Source organism: Microtus oregoni, unplaced genomic scaffold (assembly GCF_018167655.1).
Source record: "Microtus oregoni isolate MIOR12 unplaced genomic scaffold, Mior012 000060F_ref0000265, whole genome shotgun sequence".
Taxonomy (NCBI): Eukaryota; Metazoa; Chordata; class Mammalia; order Rodentia; family Cricetidae; genus Microtus; species Microtus oregoni.
The window spans coordinates 3,899,243-3,914,215 of NW_024543870.1; the positions used below are offsets into that span (position 1 = coordinate 3,899,243).

The following is a 14,973-nucleotide window of genomic DNA, read 5'->3' on the forward strand; positions in this document are numbered from 1 at the left end:
CAGGTTTATCTCATGAGAGACAATGCTTGTTATTCTGTAAACATTAAAGCTAAATCCAGTTGTAGAGAAAAATAGTTCTGGGTTGCCATTAGATTATTAAGAGCTTTATAAGTCAGGCAAGTGCTTGATAGACCATTAAAGTCTATCAAATTTATTTAATTTACATTAAAGTGTAAATTAGCTTAATTTTTTCCTAAAGATTTTTAAGGGGGAAAAGATTCTTCAATTAACACACTTACTACTTAAGTTGTTATATAACATATTTTGTTTTGAAATTTCTTTGTAACGTATTGTATCCTTTGAAACTCATAATTTGCATTGCTTGTACGAAAACTTTAGTAAGGCCAGTATTTTAGTCTTTGTGGCTACATTAGAACTCATTAAAAATTTCAAAGTGTTAATAATTCTTTTTTAGACTTAAAATTACGGTAAGTCATGATACTAGTATCTTGTTTAACTGTTGGAAAAATGTTGAAAATTACTATATTTATCTTTAGTATACAAATCACTAAAAGGTGTGAGAATTCTGAAGGGCATCACAACTTATCACTTAGTTCACTATTTAATGTGTGGTGTTTTATTGCAAATGTAAATATATGTGTTGCAAGTACAGACACAGATTTAACAGATGCCTGGAGTTTACGCTGTGTATTGTATTAAACAGGTGGTTCATATAAAAATGGTAACCCCTAGAGGTGTAATAGAGAAAAGCTCCCAAGGACCTCGCATGTCAACAGGCCCTGATATCCATCACTTCATCATGGGATCTGAAGGTTGGTGTAACTGTAATAAAGTTGTTAGGAAAGTATGTAGGTTTATGACTTCATATTGGGAAAGTCTGTGTACTGTAATATCAGGTCTTTGAAAGAAAGGTATGCTTTAGATTTTTAAAGAATAATAAAATTTTATGATTTACTGTTTTTTAATTCATATTTCATAAAACTTTTTTTGTTTGTTTTTTGTTTTTTTAAGACAGGGTTTCTCTTTGTAACCCTGGAACTCACTCTCTAGACCAGGTTGGCCTTGAACTCAGAGAAATCACCTGCCTCTGCCCACTGAGTGCTGGGATTAAAGGCGTGTGCTCCCACGCCCAGCTCACTCGTAAAGCTTTTATAATGAGAACATTTATACTAAATTTCTTCCTACACTTTACTCTTTTATAGTTCTAAACAGAGTGTGGTCTTTTTTTCTTAGTTTTTTCAAAATTTTTAGTGATCTTAGGAAACAGTGGTTAGGGCTTAAACATTCAGCTCTGTATGTTACAGTTTAATCTTGTCCCAGTTACCAGTTGGGATGACTGATGAAACATTCTCTTTCTGTCTTGTTTTCTTGTAATCGTGTTGGATGTTTTTTAAAAAATGGAAGTTTAAATTCCATTTATTCATGTATCTTTTAAACTTCTGTTTTTATTTTGCAAGCAGTATCTGTTGCTTACTTGTTTACTGTTGGATAACTTTAAAATATGTGGTTCCTTCTGATTTGCAGGCTGTTGAGTAAACACATTGGTAAATGGTGTGCGTGAAGTAGACTTGGGCCTGTTTTTCAGATTTTGGAATGGGAAAGGGACAGCCCTTAAATTCAGAAGAATAAAATAAATTTAAACAGGAAAGTGTTTCTAAGTTAGCCTAAGAGCTTGTTTACTTCCAAAGATAGAGTTTGGAAACATTTAGCTATATTTAAGTCTGTTGTGCGCCAGGAGGAAGTAGACAACAGGATGGGTTCCAGGGACTTTAATAAGTCACCACACAAGCAGAGTCACTGATGTCAGGGCTGCAGGACAAGGACTCAGTCCCTAGCAGGGGCAGAAGCCAGGTTTATGAGCATAAAAGCAGAAACATTTTTTGCCATGTTACAGTTTTCAGGAAGCAGAAGTCAAAGAGTAGGAACTTTCCCCGTGTGTCTCACCATTGTCTACCAACACAGAATGCAGTCTCTTTAGCCAGTCAGACTCATCTGTTCTGTCTGTTTTTAGGAACAGCCATAATAATTTAGACTAAGGGGCATAACAGATTTTCTGTTGACTAATGAGGTTGGTCAGCTATTGGAAAGTTCTCAACTCCCCTAAAATTTGGGAACCTGAACTTTGTTTTACACTACAGGTAAACTGGAGTCTGAAGTCAAAATGGCTGTGCTTAGGACAAGGTTCTTTTGCCTGCTTCCTTCAAAAGAACAATTATAATTAAGGTATTCAGGCACAAGTTCTGATCTTTGATAGTGGCAGCAAAGAAGGAACAAATAACTATGTTTCTTAATGACATGGTAGAGATAATATCAAGTATGATGATAGGTTGGCTATTTATGATGGTGGTGGTGTTAGCTCTGTGTGTGTATGTGCGCACACGTGTGTGTGTGTGTGTGTGTGTGTGTGTGTGTGTGTGTGTGTGAGATAGGTTGTAGGTAGGTGGCTGTGGGTACGTTTTTTGTGTGAATACTCCCCTTGCCGTATGTGTGTGTATTTTGTACATTCCCCTTGCTTTTCCAGTACTGTTCTTGTTTCTTACCATCATCTTCACTTATTTGCTTATTTATTTTTGAGGCAAAGTCTTTTTATTATGTACTCTGGCTGTCCTGGAACTTGCTATGTAGACCAGTCTGGCCTCAAACTCACAGCGACCCATCTGTCTCTGCCTCCTGGTGCTGGGATTGAAGGCATGTATCACATGCCCAACTTGGTTCTTAGCATTTTTCAAACTTCTTTATAGCCAGGACTCTGGTCCTTTATAGATAGTATTTTGGCATTACTGTTGTATGGAGGTTCATAGGGTTCACAGCTGGATTAGACAGTGATGCCTCTTCTCCCAGCACTTAGAGAGTTCCTGTTGCTTCCTCAGTCTCTTACAACCAAGGTGTGCAGTATCTTCAGCGTAGAGTCTTATCTTCTAGTTCTAGTGGGTAACCAACAGGGCTGTAAAGAACTTTATGATTTTGGAGGCTTTTGGGACCTCTGTGACCAGCTACCCGAAATAGATTATACAATTTTAATTTCTTAATGAAGTCAGCTGGATTATGATAGTGATTGCTTTCATAGACATACTTTTCATACCTGTCATTTTTTTCTTGTGATGACGTTAGACCTTAAATTACTTCATATTTAGTTTTGTTTGATGGTCTTAGAATAATATAATAGTCATTTCCAAAAATGAGTTACTTTTTGAGAATTCGTGAAGAATTGGTGTGCCTCACTTAAGTGTTTGTTAGTTTAAACCATCTGTCTTTTGGATTTTCTTTTCAAATCTCCATTTTCCTAAGTACCACTTTTAAAAAATCAGATAAGAGAGGGTAGAGAGAGTGAGAATAATCAGTTTACACTATATACATTTATGAAATTGTCAAAAATAAATTTAATCAAACCAAATGTAGGAGTCATAGGATAGGAAGAAAGACTGTGAAATGCCATCTTTTAGGAATAACAGTTATTGCAGTCATGATCTCAGCAGCTCTGGACTTGTACAAGACTGGCCCTGTCAACAATCAAGTCATGATTGACAAGGGTAGGAGGACTCATGGGGCTCTGTCCTTGCTTCTGAACTAATGGATATTGATAGATTCTGGCAGAGAGGGAATCATTATCTTCAGTTGTATACCCCACATATTTATATATATTTTTAATTAAAAAGTATATATTAAAGCTAATATGTGAGTTCTCCTTTTAAAAAAAATTCTTGGTTCCTTGCAATTCTATATAAAAGAATAAAGTTAGATTTAACCTTACATCATATTTATTTTGCTTAACTTGGAGTCTCTGGAAGCCAGAATCTAGGAAGGAGATATTGATGAGGAGTATATCTTAAGGGAGAGACTAGTAGAACAGTTCCTTCTTTTTGAAATCTCATGAGCCCAGCCTTTACTGTCCACATTTTTACCAGCATTATGGTCTTCCAAACTCCTACCAGAATCTCCCATTTATTTTCATTTATGGCATTCTAAGATTCCTATCAGCTACCACTTCAGACTCTTCCATATTGTTTTATAGCATTGATTTTTCAGCAGTGTATAAGTAAGCATCTACATTGTCTTTTTTTTTTTGGATTTTTCGAGACAGGGTTTCTCTGTAGCTTTTGGTTCCTGTCCTGGAACTAGCTCTTGTAGACCAAGCTGGCCTCGAACTCACAGAGATCCGCCTGGCTCTGCCTCCCTAGTGCTGGGATTAAAGGCGTGCGCCATCACCGCCCGGTTTACATCGTCTTTTGTAATTGTGTAGGCCTTTATGATCATAACCACACTCTACCCAAGTATTAATCTATATTTTCTGCCTATATTGATTTGTATATTCTGGGCATTTAATATAAAAGGACTCTCATAGTATGTTGCCTTAAGGATTGTTTTCTTTTTTCCCCTTACATTTTATAACTTCTTTAACTGGTGTGCTCTGTTGTGATTTCTGTTTGTTTTGTTTCCTGGTGTTAACTTGAATTTCTGGTGTTTGAGGTCATCATCTTCAACTTGAAGAACTTTTAGAATTTATTCCTAGCCTGGTCTTTAGCAACAAAGTGCCAGATTTTGTTTATCTGAGAATGTGTTAGTCTTCATATTTTGAATGTGATACATGATTTGTAGTTGACAGACTTTTTTTCCTTGTGCTTTTTGAATCTGTTATTTCACTGTTTTCTAGCTTCTATCATTCCTGCCGAGAAGTCAGGTGTACATTTTATAAGATTTACCTTTTTCATTTTTTTCATGTTGTTTTCAAGACTTTTTACTAGTCTTTGAATCTTTTTTCATGATCCGTTTACCGATATTTTTGTGTTGATCCTACTTGTAATTTATTGAACTCATTTGATGTATAAGATACTGTTAGGAAATTTTTAGCTATTTTTTATATAAATTTTCTGTCCTATGCTGTGTTCACTGCCCTTATAGTACTTTCATTATTTATCTAGTAATGTAATTAATGGTTTTTCATGTCTCTCTGAGGCTTAGTTATTTGTTTTTTCTATTTTTCTATAGCACAACATTTCACAATGTCTGTCTTCAAGTTTGCTATTCTTGTTTTTGCCAGATCACATGTTGTGGGCAGCTTCATTAAGTGAACTTTTCACTGCAGTTTTTACATATCTCATCTCTCAGAGTTTTTAGTAGTTCATTGATTATAATGGTAATCAATGTAAAATATGAACCTTGAAACCATAGCAAATGAAAAAAAATCCACAAAGCCACATACTATGAAATTCCTTTTATATAAAGTATCTGGAATATGCATATGAATAAAGGCAGAATATATTTATGAATAGTTGGCTAGGGTGGAGGTATGGAAATGGATCATGGCTGTTTAATTGGTACAGTTTGGGGGGATTAAAATGGTTTAAATTTAGTTTATAGTAATGATTGTGCATACATGTGAGGATACTGAGGAACCTATCAGTGGCCACATCTCCCCTCCTGTAGCATCATCAGCTAGGGTAGACCCTTATGAGCACCTGTCCCTCTATGCTGGAATTATTGACTGGCTTGACTTGTGCAGGTAAGCATAGCTGCTCTGAATTCATGAGCACAACAACCATACCATGTCCAGATAACAGCATTTGACAGCACTCCACTCCATCCTCTTACTCTTCCAGTGTTCCCTGAGTACTCCGCAGTCTCTTACTCTCAGCATGTTAGCCATTTTGCACAGACTGCAGTCCACTGCAAAAAGAGGCTTCTCTGATCTTGAGAGCTGCACTAATCTATAGGTATAAACATAACTATTTAGAAGGTAGTTTACTGTTGTCACTGTTGTAGGAAAACAACAGGAATATCCCCGCCAGCCCCTCTGCACACATACAGGGTCTATGCCCTCCCCAGCCATAGACTTTGACCCAGTGTTACAGTACTAGGCTAATCATACTCCTGTGTATCAGGCTTCAGATGCAATCAGAAAACAGTTCTTTGTCTCTCTGATGGCCATGCCACAATTACACCCATGGATCCTCCTTGCCTGGCAGGTTGGTACTGTAGCACACAGGGTCCAGTACTACAGAAGGTAATGGGCAGGGAGGAAGCTTCCAGGACAGTTCCAGTATAACTTCTGTGTTTGCCGGAGGGAACCAGGGTATTGTGTCTTCAGCAGTAGGGTCTTACCATGTATTTATGGTAGGTAGCCAAGAGGATGACAATAGCCATCATGTTGTTTTGAGGGCTTCTAGGGTTTTAAATGGGTGAATTTTATTGTTGAAATTATTACTTATATTTTAAATTTTATATTAAAATGTTAATTGGGCAAACTTACAAAGATTTTTATGATCATATAAGTTATAAGAGACTCATTTTAAAATAAAACAGAAATAACATATATAAAATGAATATATAATAATCTAATTAATCTGATTTATACTGTATGGACTCAGATGTGTCTTTAACCCTGTGTTACATCTTGGCCATTCTAGGGATGCCAAACATTTCTTGAACTTTTATTTCCAGTGTTATAACCGAGTTATTCAGTTTCATTCACATCCCTCTTTATACTTTCTAAAATAATCATTAAAAAATTTGCTAATGCTGTTATTAATTTCACTATTTGTACATATGAAACCACAGGCTTGAAAACACTGGTTTTTTGTGAACATTATTTTTTAGTAATTTCTTTAAATATTTTGATATAAAAGCTTATATTTAGTTTATTATTTTTCTTTAAGATTAATCTCTCCCTGTTCTAAGCAGTAAAGACTGTCTTACTGGTGGTTTTCTCATGTGTCATACTTTCTGTTTCTCTCTTACAAGAGCTTCTCAGGAATGCCTTTGCCTTTCTATGTATTAAATCTGAGGAGAGCCGGGCGGTGGTGGCACACGCCTTTAATCCCAGCACTCGGGAGGCAGAGGCAGGCGGATCTCTGTGAGTTCGAGACCAGCCTGGTCTACAAGAGCTAGTTCCAGGACAGGCTCCAAAAACCACAGAGAAACCCTGTCTCAAAAAACAAAAAACAAAATAAATAAATAAATAAATAAATCTGAGGAGACAAGGCAATCCTTCACTCATCTTAAAGTTTTAAGAAAGTTAATTTCTTTCTGCTCCAGGAATTTTTAAAAGTAAACATAGACGCATCATAGTACACCTTTGTCAGTATGTATGAGATGTAATGTTACTCTATTCTTTTTTAAAAAAACATTTAAAACTAATTTTCTTAGAGAAATCTTGAAATGTTTTAAAATATTTGTACATTAAGAAAGAAGAGTCTAAAATCATTTTTGAAATTATAAAGTTTGCTTAATTGCTCATTTAAAAATACCTGATTAGCTATTATTCCCCAAGTCAAAGAATTAAATAGTTTTAACATGGGTAATAGAATGAAACAACAGAATCAGTTGATTAAATAGATTTAAATATGGCTTTAGAAAACTGTCATGTGATATTGGATTGTTCCCCTTCTTTTTCAGGAACTCTTGGTGTAATAACAGAAGCTACAATAAAAATCAGACCAATCCCTGAATACCAAAAGTATGGCTCGGTAGCTTTCCCTAATTTTGAACAAGGAGTAGCCTGTTTAAGAGAAATTGCAAAGCAGGTAATAAAAAAAAAGTACACAATATTTGCAATTATACTTTTAAAATTCTGCTGCATAATTGTGATGTTTTAAGTACTTACTCTTTATATTTAGTTGTGTTATGTTTGTAATTTTTTCCGAGTTTTACATGGGAAATTACCCCTTTAAGTATGCTTACTTCATTCAGTAGTTACATTGCTCTCACACCTATCTTTTGTTCAAAGATGCCTGTTGATTTGGGGCCAATGTAAGATAGGTGCTTAGATTCATGGCTTTGAATGTTTCTGCTTTGGGTTGAATGTTGTATTTTGTAAGTTATTTTGGAATAATGTATTTTGTGATAAATTGAAATGATATTTAACTTAAATAAGACATTTTGTTGAAGTTAGAAGTAGCCAGATTTTGGTGGTGCACACCTTTGATCAGAGCATTCAGGAGGCAGAGACAGGCAGATGTCTGTGAGCTCATGACCTGGTCTATGTAGTGAGTTCCAGGACAGCCATGGCTATGGAGATAGATCCTGTCTTAACCCTGCTCCCCAAAAGAAAGATAAAGAAGAAATTAGAGGTAATGACTCAATATCATTAACCCCCAAACTTAGAAGTTTCAAATATAGACAAATATTTTTAATACATAGGATGTGCTGGAGGTGCTACTTGGTTTCATAATATTATTTTAGCCAGTGTTTGAGTAATATAGTTAATGTATACTTCTTTGTAATCTAAAAACAAACAAACAAATAAACAAACAAACTCCACAATTCCTGCCTTCCTAAAAAGAGAAACATTATCATTTTTCCTTTTTTTAAAAAAAAGACTAGCTCATGCCAAATAATCTTTTTATTTCATTCTATGTTTTTGTGTGGGGATATCTAATTTTATTCATTGGACGGCAGTAGTTTATGTGTCATTCCTTGTTTCAACCTTTTTCAGCAGTAAGGAGAGTCAGGCAGTATATTCTACCCCTTCTTGCTTTCTCTAGACACATTGAGTTCTGTAATATTCCCCATTATGTATATGCAAGCAGAATTGTTTTTGTTTTGTTTTGCTGCAGAGTCTCACTGTGTCTCTTCGGCAAGCCTGGAACTTGCTCTGCAGATCAGACTGGCCTCAAACTCAGAGAAATCCACTTGCCTTGGCCTCCTAAATGCTGGCATTAAAAACTGGGATATCACACCTTGTCCTGGAAGGGGACTTTTGGATATGACCTGTATAGATCCACTTCTTAGTATTCAAAGAAAACTGGAGGGAGTCTCTGATAGAGGCAAGGAAATACCTAGCCAGTTATTCATATTCCTGTTTGTTGTCTGAGTTTTCTGTCCTGCCTGGATCCTGCAGTCGTTAAATCCCAAAGAAATCACACAGAGGTCTACATTAGTTATAAACTGATTGGCCCATCAGCTCAGGCTTCTTATTAACTCTTTTAACTTATATAGCCCAGTATTCTTATCTGTGTTAGCCATGTGGCTCAGTACCTTATTCAGCGGGGCAGTCACATTTTGCTTCTTCTGTGGTTGGGTCAGGACTGCAGAGGGAACTTCCTTCTTCCCAGAATTCTCCTGTTCTCCTTGACCTGCCTCTACTTCCTGTCTGGTTGTCCCGCCTATACTTCCTGCCTGGCTATTGGCCAGTCAGCGTTTATTTAAAACATAATTGACAGAATACAGACAATTCTCCCACACCACCTGTTGGACTATAAGATAGTGAAAGGCAAAGAGGCCAACTGTCTCACCTTCCCACAATCCAAGACAACCACTGGAGTGTCTGCTCTGTTTTGTGGTGCTGGGGGCTGATCATACCCAGGGTCTTGTGAATGTAGGCAAGTGCTCTCTACCATTGAACTCTATTCCTAGCCCTTTAAAAACCTGTTTATTTTAAGTGGGCTGCCACTAAGCTGCTGTGGAAGACTAGTGCTCACTGTAGCCCAGGCAGGCCGAGAGCTCCTGATCCTCGTGCTTTCCTCTCAGGCCCGGCCTCTCTTTCTGAAGTGTGTGGCGCTGGGAATTCAAGTCCTGCTTTGAGCATGCTGGGCAAACAGTCTATCACCAGTCTGTATTCCCAGCAGCTGCTAATGTTTTAAAGAACTTAAAATAAGGAAAATATTAGACACATATACACACACAGAGCATTTCTTGTGCTTTTTATTTTATTTAATTTTACATTCTGAGCTACTCATTCTATGTGGTGTTTTCCATTTTCAAGAGGTACGATCACCAAATTTAGCAATAGATAAGGATAAGTTTTATAATTGTTAGCAACTGTTTTTATTTATTTATTTTTTTCGTTAGCAACTGTTATAGGCTTTTTTGTGGTGGTTGACATGGTCCTGGCATGAACATGTTTGGTCGTGTGGCAGGTCACTCGGGTGCCACGACAATGTCAGTGTTAACAGCTGACATTTTTATACAGGAGTTCAAAACTCACCTCGACTCTGCTTCATGCCACGTGTAGACAGCTGGAGTACAGAGTATTAGGTCATACTTCCTAGCACTATGACATGGCGGGTGATGTTTAAGAAGCATTACCATGGAACTTTTTTAGGAGTAAATATGTGTTCTAGTAAAATGATAACTAAGAATGAGGAAGTGAAGTTCAAGTGTGTTCTGAGGTTGTTGCTAAGTCTTCTGCCACTTAAAGATCGAGGATGCACACTCATAAAGGAAATGTACTTAGTAAGAAGGCTTTTACAGAGCCATGTGGCTTTGCTTTTGAGTTAGTAACTAGAAGAATGGGGAGAGCTAGCTTTTTATTTTTTATTTTTAGTTTAAAGAAAGTAGTTGGAAGTTGACTAATTAAAAAATAAACAATAATTTCAAAATATATATAAATTTGATTTTAAAAAATAAAACAAAACAAGCTCCCAGAATGTAGCCCGTGCTTTATTCAAAATTTAGTCCCTATCCTCTCTAGGTCATGTTTGGAACATTGTATTTAGCGTTAATCAGTATGGCCTGTGTTTTTCATAACAAGAAAAACATGAATGCCAAACTAATTTTTCTTTGTTTAAATGAGTGGAGAGTGTTCTATTAGCCTCAACAGGAAGAGAGAACAGAGAGGTTCTTCCCAAAGTGATGGCTTCTCCAGCAAAGGAAACATGCAAATCTTATGTAAGAGACCCATGTATTACATAGGGGAATGCACGTCAGAGGCGGGCACATTTTGAGCATGGGTAGTTGAAAGTTGTTCAGGCGGGAAGATGGGTAGGTGTAGGACATGCTCAGCTTAGTGATAAGGCACTTGGTGTGAAGGGTAAAGTGGTAGGTGGAAACACTTGGACATGTTCAGCTTGTGCCATAAAGATGGCAGGCTCAGGGCCTGCTTGCTTCCCTCTCGAAAGATTGAGCAGCTCAGGATTGGCTGTGCTTTTTCATTGCATCTTCTGTCAGCTCAAATCAGATTAAAAAATAATAATCATAAAAGTTGAAAAGGATTTTGGGTTTGTATATTTCCTTGACAAAAGCTCTCAGAAGGGTCATGTTCCCCTGTGTTGGCTAATTCCACACTTCCTAGACTCTCCAGGGCAGTGGTCTCATCAGCAAGTATTATAATATAACTCAGGTCTTTTATGCTTTCCATTTTCCCACACTGCATACTCAATTGACAATGCCTTTGGTGTCATCGTTGAGAACTGATGTGTAAATCTACAAAAATCCTGTTCATAGTGTTATCATAGTGGAGCCGTTCAGTTTGAATATGAGTAACTGATGCAGTCTGGTGCAGTTTTTTATAGTTGGATATGCTCCTTTTGGAAAATGAAACAGAAGATCTACTTGTGCTTTTGGAGAGCAGGGTAGACTCCTTTCCTTCCTTGCATAAAGCAGCAAAACTTGCCCCTGAGTAAACGGTTTTAAGAATCTTAGATACCCAGCAGATGACTAGTGCAATTCACTGTACTGAGTATACATTTGGAATAGAGATACGAATGACGGATAGTGCCACCGTGTGGCTATAGAGCAGATCAGCGAGAAAGTGCCGTTTTAGACTGGAGGTCTGCGTACTTAGTAATAGTCAGCTTTATAGACAAATCCTGTAGACTAGAATAGAAAACTTGCCTACTTTGAATCTGACTTAAAAATCTAGCATTGCTCCTCAGTGTGAAGCACAGCTCAGAATGCAGTTTGTAGTATCACATTATTTGGAGACCTACGATTTCATGCCTTACAATGCACATGTACAGGCTAATAGTTTTTTAATGCTTAAGAATCATTGACCTTATCAGTTTACTGAGTAGGAACCTCATGCCAACAGTAGGTACTGTATCTTGTTCTCCTTTTGTAATAGTGTTTGCAGACAGAAAATAGCTCAGAAAATCATGTTTGCTGAGATTGGGATTCGGAATTTCAGTTACTAGCAGGGGATAGTAGACTAAAACAGTGCACACGTTATGATTGGTCAGGTTCTAGATGCTCGTGATTCTGTGCTGTCATTTCACACTTGCAGTTCTTCAGTACTCAAGTTGTTTTCAAAATGGCAGGCTGTAAGGTGAGTGAGCGTCTTTGGGAAAGGAAGGTGTGGTGTTCACAGTAGCAAAGCTGGCCCTACATGGAGGCTTTTCTTACTGCTGTGACTGAGGGGGAGAACTAGGCAACCTCAGCTGGCAGTGGGATGCTCCCCTCAGCTTTCATGGGATCTTGTCTAGGTGAGAAATTGTCCTCTTTGCCTGCCCTCTGAGGGGCTAGGAAGGAAGGGTTTGTGGGTGATCCCTAAGTGTGTCAACGCAGTCTCCACATTTGCTCAGTAGATCTAGGGTGATTCTTTAAGACTTTCCTAGAAAATAAGTTCCCACAAGAGTTAACGTTGAGGATGTACTACATGTCAGATACAGCGTCTTAACTATTCTTGTTAGTCCAGAAACAACTCTGATGGCTTTCCGGAACAAGCTTAATAGCGCAGACTCTGCTTGTCTTTGGTTGTTTTCAATAAGAATTTAAGATTCTGTCCTTTATGTTGAACGAGGGGCATTTCCTTCCATTAGAGAAAAACTGACTAGAATAAAGTAGTAGTATTCTCTGTGCTAACTTAAAAAGTAACAGATATCTCAATCCAACTTTTTAATAAATTAAAAAAAAAAGGCAGTCTCTGTAAGGAACACCTTAAAAATATTTCTGAAACATGTTTCCTTAAACTAAACCATGGCTATTGCCAGAGAGAAAACCATAACATGCAATTTTATTTTTTATTTCGTTTTTGTTTTTTGAGACAGTTTCTCTGTGTAACTTTGGTGCCTGTCCTGGAACTAGCTCTTGTAGACTATGCTGGCCTCAAACTCACAGAGATCTGCCTGCTTCTGCCTCCCTAGTACTGGGATTAAAGGTGTGGGCCATCACTGCACGACAACATGCAATTTTTATTAGGAATAAAATACCTTAGATTTCTCAGTAAACCCACTATAACTTTGTTGAAATACCCCTCCTAGGTTATTTCTGGCAACTACCAGCAGGGGTCACTATAGCTAGGGCTCCTCACCTCCTTATCCACTATAGTGGGCTCAGTGTTGCTTACTGGGATAGTATGGTGTGAATTTGAACTCCAGTTCTTAGAGTTTATACTCTCTGTCCTTGAAAGAGGACTGAGTTTATTTTTTAGCTTGACCTCCCCATTTAGTTTTGAAAGCAGTGGAGACAACCTGATCTGAGCTATACACACCATAGACCAGGGACATGATTTTGATGTTTTGATTATATGACCTTCTCTCTGGTCAGTTGCTTTGCTAACTTTTAATTTTTTTATATTTTAAGTATTTTTTTATATATTTAGGATTATCTGTAATACTTTTCAAATTATTGGTTGCTAAAGGCCAACATACTAACCTAGATACTATTTTTATTTGAATTCTTAGCTTCTGTGAATTTACTTAAGACAACAACTGAAGAACTATTTACTAACTTTGAAAAAAATATGAAACTTTAAATCTGTTGACTTGAATTTGATAATTTCTATGTAAAATTCAGTGTTTAAAAACTGCGTGTTTTCGGGTAGTATTTATTTATTTAACTCAGCACCAAGTTAAAATCACATTCAGTTGAGGTGAATATTGGTAGCTGCATGATTTAGCAAATACTCTAAAACTTTCTTGCCGAAATTGACCTGCAGTTGCTGTACCGCTTCCACCCAGAAGATACCTGGTAGGCCAGGTTCCTCCCAACAGTAAGTCTTTACTTAGAGTGGAGCCTTCGCCTCCCATTTCCTCAGCACACGCACTGGTTATTTTGTTAATAGCACCTGCTCTTGAAGCAGGCGAAGTGGGATCTGGCTGGTGGCGGCAGGTAGAATTCACACTTCTCACCAGGAATTTAACACCCACTGAAAAAGAGCTCTGAATTCTTTAATACTTTATGATGTGCTTATGCCAGCACATGCAAACATGTATGCTATAGATGTTACCTAGTGTTTGCCTATAGATATCCTACTTTCTTTATGAAGAAAGGAAATTTGGCCTAAATAAGTTTCATATGTTATTAGAAGTCACCACACTCATTTTATTAAAGGCATCTGGATTTATAAATGTGAAGAAAATTGATCTTTCTTTAGTATATGGGAAACTAGTGGTGCTTTTAGGTTTCCTGACCAAACTCTAATACCTTTATATCAATTTGAAATTATTCTTTTGTAATTTTTTGGACTGTTACACTTTTAGTAGGAGTACAAATTGACAGACATGGTAGTTTTGATGTAATCTTTGATTTGAATATGAAGCTAAGCACTAAGAGTGTGTGTGTGTGTGTGTGTGTGTGTGTGTGTTTGTTGATTTTGTGTGTGTGTGCATGAGCAAGGCTATATGATAAACTTGAAACTGCTCTTCAGTAGTCAGGACATCTTGATCTCTTCTTTGCTATTTCATAGCCATCTGACCTTGGACAAATATTTTAACCTTATCCATCCTGTGTCTGTCTGAAAGGCAGTTAGTTCTGCTTCTGTGACAGTTCTGTTGATTGTGTGGAATAAACCAGGGCACAGTTGGAAATCACAGTGTCCTGTACCGTGGGAGTGATGGGCTCTTGTCACCATGTGTATACGATTACCTGCCACTGTCTCTTCAGACCTGCTAGTGACTCTGAAAAATCAATTGAATTATCTCATTGTTAGTATTTAGATGAATAAATAAATGGCTTAGGCTTTAAAATAAGAATCTTGTCTATCCTTATATTGGATAGAATTCTGTTTTATGCTTTTATAAGAATTAAATACTTGTTCAACTAAAAGCAAGTAATAGCAAAAATGTCTTAATGCATATTTTAAGTTTTTAAGGAGTTTTGGAACTTTATATATTTATTGATAAATGATACTATGAAGACATTTTAAAAGTTTCTGACTTTTTGTAGGCTGAGACAGTAGGGAGTGCTGTGAGTTTGTATGCAGTCTGGGCTGCAGAGCAATATTCTGCTCAAAAAAAAAAATGTTTACAGCATTTTTAAAATATCTGCTCAAAAAACAGCCCTTGGTAGAGCTTCAGCTGCCCTAGAATCTTGTGTAGGAAGCAATAACCCTGCTTGGGTTTCAGACCCTTTTACAGT

General features: G+C 37.1%; 1 protein-coding gene across 2 annotated transcripts in view; it reads left to right on the forward strand.

The window, feature by feature from the left end:
- Agps (alkylglycerone phosphate synthase) overlaps positions 1–14,973 on the forward strand; it is a 92,055-nt gene that overhangs the window by 38,493 nt on the left and 38,589 nt on the right. For both annotated transcript variants that reach the window (XM_041639725.1, XM_041639724.1), the window contains exons 10-11: positions 665–773; positions 7,354–7,481. In XM_041639725.1, the coding sequence (XP_041495659.1) occupies positions 665–773; positions 7,354–7,481 (237 nt within the window). The remainder of the gene's footprint in view (positions 1–664; positions 774–7,353; positions 7,482–14,973) is intronic.